The 6,000-nt window shown below is 37.1% G+C and overlaps 1 protein-coding gene across 1 annotated transcript in view; it reads right to left on the reverse strand.

Annotated features, from left to right (window-relative positions):
* VPS13B (vacuolar protein sorting 13 homolog B) overlaps positions 1-6,000 on the reverse strand; it is an 806,861-nt gene that overhangs the window by 123,158 nt on the left and 677,703 nt on the right. The window contains exon 40 of the mRNA XM_027776225.1: positions 1,930-2,126. Within this exon, the coding sequence (XP_027632026.1) occupies positions 1,930-2,126 (197 nt within the window). The remainder of the gene's footprint in view (positions 1-1,929; positions 2,127-6,000) is intronic.

A 6,000-nucleotide genomic window follows, 5' to 3' on the forward strand; every position in this document is an offset into this window, starting at 1 on the left:
ACTGAAGAACAGGTTGTAGAAGCTTTTTCTCCACTGTAAATTGGTGGATGTGTTAAGCAGACCAAGAATGGAAATGGAGATCATCTGGCCCTTTCCATCAGTGACCTGAGTTGCCATAGGAGGTATAGAACAGGAAGTTCTGGAACATGATTCCAAATATTTGAAATCTGTTAATTCTAGGGATTCCTAAAGGTCTAACAGAGTTGGGCCAGCAAGTGGCATGGTAGTTAAGGAATTGGATTACCACATGGCCGACCATGGTTCGAGTCCCAGACCTGGTGGCTTGAAAATCATAAATCCCAAGAGGAGAATCAAGGAGGAAGAACTGCTGCATGCCCATCCCCCATTAGGTGGGTGATTTCTCACTTTCTCTCTGTCTCTCTCTAGCAAGTGCATGTGCCCGATGGCAGAAATCTTAAAAAAAAAGAAAAGAAAAGAAAAAGAAAAAGCCAAATAGACTTTATAGCAATATACAACTTGGGCTATCCAAAAATCTTTAAGTAAAAGTTTTCCTAATGTCTTGAGATTTGTCTTTTAACATTTTTAAAACCAATTTAGATAGAAATATTTCTACAGTTTACTTTCTTTTCTTAAAAACGTATTATGTATTTATTTACTTATTTTTATTTATTTATTTTTTTTAGAGAGAGATTTTTGCTATAGGGTGCATGCACTCACTGGAGAGACAGAGACAGAAAGGAGAAAATCGCCCCCCTAGGGGATGGCCATGCTGCAATCCCTTCTCGTCCATTCTCCTTTCAGGATTTTGGGCATGCATGCACATGTGCCCACATGAGTTTTAAGCTGCTGGGTCCAGGACTCAAACTGCGGCTGACTACACGTGAGTCCAGCGGCGTTACCATTTCACCATCTGCTGGTCCTTATTTATTATTATTTTTAATTTGACCAGAGAAAGACTGAGAGAGAGGAAAAGTGAGAAAGCAAGTTGCCAGGTCTGGGACTTGAACCACGGTCAGCCATGTGGGAGTCTAATGCCTTAACCACCAGGCCACTCGCTGGACCCCAAAATATACATTATAAGGAGAAAATTTATTTAACCTTTCTTTTAATTCCCCAGGATTATCATTACATATATTGATAACTGTCATTAATACCATATTGAAGGTATGGGTTTTTCTCCTATATTTTGGGTTCAGGATAACTGGATATTATTTTTTATTTTTTAAAGATTGATTCTTTACATTTTTTTTAGCATATTTAAGTAACAGGTTCTTATTTTGTTTTTTTAATTTTTAGTTTTTCCTGTACAGTGTGTGCTTACCAAAGAGAGTCAGCGAGAGAGAAAGAAATCACCCTCCGGGGGAATGGTCATGCCACAATCTCTTTTTTATTTTATTTTTCTAAAGAATTATTTTATTTAACTTAATTTATTTATTTTAATTTGACCAGAGAGGGACAATGAGAAAGAGAGAGAAGGAAAGTAAAAAAGCAAGCTGCTAGGTCCAGGACATGAACCGTAGTTGGCCATGTGGGAGTCCAGGGCCCTCAACCACCATGCCACCTGCCTGCCCCTGCCACAGTCTCTTCTCCTCCACTCTCCTTTTGGGATTTTTGGGCATGGTCATACATGCACCTGGTGTTATTTTCAAGCTGCCCGGTCCAGGACATGAGCTGTCAAGCTAGCCATGTGGGATCCAGCACCTTAACTTCCATGTCACCTGCTGGCCCAAGTAACAGATTCTTAATGATCATACACACAGCTATATTATGAGGAAAAGATAGGAGTTTAAGTATACAGACGTGGAAGTATCAGATTCTGTCTTTTCTCTAGGCTCTCATGGGTATTTCATGTAGACATGGCTGCTAGACAGCCAAGATACAGCAAAGTGAGGGGTCACTATATAAGAAAAGATATCTGGACAGTTGTTTTCTAGTGTAATGCCACTATCATATCTTTCACCGAGTTACCTTTGGTCATCAGCTCCGTTTTGATTGCTGTTTAAGACAATTCTCCAAAGATCTGAGGATACCAGTTTCTTTTGGTCATTCACAAGGTTGATGTCTGGCAATTGCAGTTCACAAACTTTGCTTTCAGATAGACTAAACTCTCGAAATGCAACAAAAACTTTCTGAAGCTCATCCCAATATTCCAAACAACAAGGAACCTATGTTAAAATATAAAAAAAGGGGTTTTAAAAGTTGCAAATATAAACTATGCTTATATATTTGCTGAAAAGCAAACTTTTATAAATGTTATAACATGAAGACTTTTATATAAGTTTAGGGTTATAAAAGAAGGGAGTTTAGGATTTCTTTTCATAGTTTTACATTCATTCTATTTATTTTAAAAGACCCATTCCAGAACAATATTAGAAAACAGCCATTTTTAAAAATGAAAGTGAAATAATGGGGAATAAATTCTATAAGATATTAAATGTATTATAAAGCTATAGTAATTAAAAGAGAAGGTTAGAATAGTAACAAACAAATCAATTAATAGAATTTTTTTTAAAAAAGGGAAAAGGAGATGGTATAATGATTATGTGACTGACTCCAACATAGTCAACCGTGGTTGGAGTCTGGACCTTGTGGCTTAAAACTCACTCTGGCTTGTGTTGGGTTTGCCCAAGATCCTGAGAGGAGAAGGGAGGAAAAGGAATTGCAGCATGATCATCCCCTTTGCGAGGGTGATTTCTTACTTTCTGTCTCTCTGGTGAACACATGTGCCCAATAGCAAAAATCGCTCCTTAAAAAAAAAAAAAAAAAGGAGCTAGCAGGTGATGTCATGGTTAAGGCACATGGCCAATCATAGTTCAAGTCCTGGACCTAGTGACTTGAAAATCATACTGTGTACATGTGTGTGCATGCCCAGAATCCTAGGAAGAGAATGGAGAAGAGATTGGGACATAATCATCTCCCCTGGGGAGCAATTTCTCACTTTTGCTTTCACTGTGTTTCTCTCTGTCTCTCTCCAGTGAGCACATGAGCCCAATGGCCAAACCACAAATAAATAAATAAATAAACAAACTATAAAAAAAGAGGTAAGTGCAGATGAAAATTTATAATGTAATGAAGGTGCCAATTCTTTAAGAATTATTAATTAAATTAAATTATTATTATTATTTACTTTGCTATAGTGCACATGTGCTCACCAGAGAGAGAGAGAGAGAGAGTGAGAGAGAGAGACAGAAAGAGAGAGAGAGAAAGCTGCTAGGTCTTAGACTTGAACTGTGGTCAGCCAAATGGGAGTCTTGCACCTTAACCACCATGCTACCTGCTGGCCCCTGAAGATGCCATTTCAAACAACTGGGGGAAAGATGGAAAATGAGACTTCAAGAACCAACCAGTTGTGGGACCAGCAGTTAGCGTAATGGCTATGTCGCTGAACTCCCATGTAGTTAACCACGGTTCGAGTCCTGGACCCGGTGGCTTACACTCACGCTGGACGCATGTGCGTGTGTGCTCAAGATCCCGAAAGGAGAATGGAGGAGAAGTCTAAAAGGATGAAAATATTAAATACTAAAAAGTGAAAGCATAAGAGAAAAAAATCTGTTAACATTTTTCTTAAATCTTATAATAGCGCAGTCTTTTTAAATTTTTTATATATGGCATTAAAACTCATGGACCAAAAAAAAAAAAAAAAAAGCTACATTTGGTAAAATCAAATTTTAAAAAGTGCACTAGGATAAGACAGATAATATTCAAAGACAGATCAAAGAATATTTGTTCTGATAGCATAGAGCTCTTTTAAATCAGTGAAAAAATGATAAGCATATACAACAAAGTAGCTTTACTCTGAAAGAAGTGAATTTGACAAGCTTGCTAATAATATTCCTGAACTGTGCCAAGTATTTACTGAATGAATAACATTCTCCTGGGAGACCTTACGCATCCCTCTTGTGGGACCTGGGGGGAAGAAGAACCATTGCACACATAATGTTTGTGCTGCTTGCTGTGCCACAAGTAATAAAGGTCTTTGTTTCTGACCCAGGTGTCTCTGTCTTCTGCTGGCAGCCATGAAACATTTACAGGATAACTTACTAGTTTGCACATGGTGAAAATGATAAAATCCCAGGCCTCACAGCAATTAACTCATGGAAAAAGAAATATCACCAGCCAGAAAATATGATAATATAATAATAAAATTATAGCATGGCATATTTTTATTTAAGATCGATGGTCCCAATTTCTCCATAGGAGTGGGAAAATCAATCCTATATAGTATTTTTGGAGGATGATTTGGCAATATCTATTAAATGCTTACATCATTTACCTAGTAAGCATACTTCTAAGAATTGTTTTACAGAAATCCAATGCAAGAGTATATGTGAGTCTGCATATATATAGTTATGACTGACAACGTTTTTTTCACTCAATTGTGATATGCTGTTCCCAAATCCATTTGCCTGTTCACCTGCATTCCTGTGCCTGTTAAATGCTTTTTCCCCTCCTATCCTCTCCTATTCATTTCCCCAACTCCCCAACTTTTCATGCAGTCTCTGGTATATACAGTTGTTTTTTCACGTTTCCATGTCTTCAGATCTGAGTTCTGCCACAGAGTGGAGACATTCAGTATATATTGAGTGATGACATACAGTGTTTGTCTTTCATAGTCTCATCTAAGACATATTATTAAATTAAAAATTTTTCAAAATTAGTTTTAAAATAAGAATATCAATTTGCCTTTAAAAAAAAAAACGCTCAGATGCATTTCATTTTTTGGAAGTATTCCCTAAATACCACCCTCAGAGCTGATAACTGACACTCTTGTGTCATTTCTATACCTGATATACTCCTCTTTCAAAAAACTAGTTATATTTTGCAATTCCTTATTTTCATGTTTGTCTTCTTGAGTGGATTCTGCACTACTCCTTGAATGCAGACATAGTACATTAATTTAAAAAATATTGTTAGAATCTAATACATTTATAAATTGAGCTATACATTTTAAAAAAGAAAACCCATACAGATATAATATTTATATTACCTTAGTTTTCTATCCTAAAATCATTTTCACTGGTGTTAAATGCACTTCCTAGTCCTGCCACTTAAATCACTACTCTATGACCTTTAGCAACTTATTTAATAACTCCATGCCTCAGTTTCCTCATTTGTGAAATGAGGATAATAAAACCTATATTTTATTTTCACCAAACTAAGGAATTTTTTACTCTATCTTAATGTCAATGGAATATTTTTTAAGAGTTTTAAGCAAAGAAGTGATATAGTCAAATTTGTTTTTCAAAGATTTTTGATACTATAGAGAATAAATTAAAAATGAGCAAATATAGATGCAATAAGACCAATTAGGAAATCTAAGCTAGACATATCGATAGCTTTGAGTATGGCTAGAGGCACTGGAATGACACATAGGAGATTTCTTGAGAAACAAAGAGAAAGTCTTGTGTATTGATGAGATGTGAGAAGTGAGAGGGAGATGTTGAGGATGATTCCTAGTTTGCTGGTCTGAGCAACCATGTAGAAGTCAATGTCACTTACTGAGATGGTTAAGACTGACTTGTCTCTCTAAAGAATAAGGTCTGTGGTATGTCTAGGGTAGATGAGGGGAGAATATGAGTTCTTTTTTTTCTTTTAAGGTTCTCGCCAGTGTGCGTGCGCTTGCCAAAGAGACAGAGAAAGACAGTGAGAGGGAAAGTGAGAAATCATCTCCCAGAGGAATGGCCATGCCGCAATCTCTTTTCTTCCATTTTAGTTCTAGGATTCTGGGCACACATGCGCCAGCCTGAATATCAAGCCGCTTGGTCTGGGACTTGAACTGTGGTCGGCCATGTGGACCTTAACCACCATGCCCCCTGCTGGCTTCTGAATTCTTTTTTCTTTTTACTTTTTTATTTTTTTAAAAGTTTTTACTTATGTCTTCTCTTATAGAAGAAAGAATGAGAGAAAGACAATCTCAACCAGGTCCCTACACTGGTATCCACCCTGTCTCAGTTGGTTTGAATCACAGGCCCATGTGTATGTGAATCTAGCATGTTCAGAAGGTCCCAGGATCCTTCCCATGTGGGTCCAGGTGTGCTA

The sequence above is a fragment of the Tupaia chinensis genome, unplaced genomic scaffold (genome assembly GCF_000334495.1).
Source record: "Tupaia chinensis unplaced genomic scaffold, TupChi_1.0 Scaffold000646_1, whole genome shotgun sequence".
NCBI lineage: Eukaryota > Metazoa > Chordata > Mammalia > Scandentia > Tupaiidae > Tupaia > Tupaia belangeri.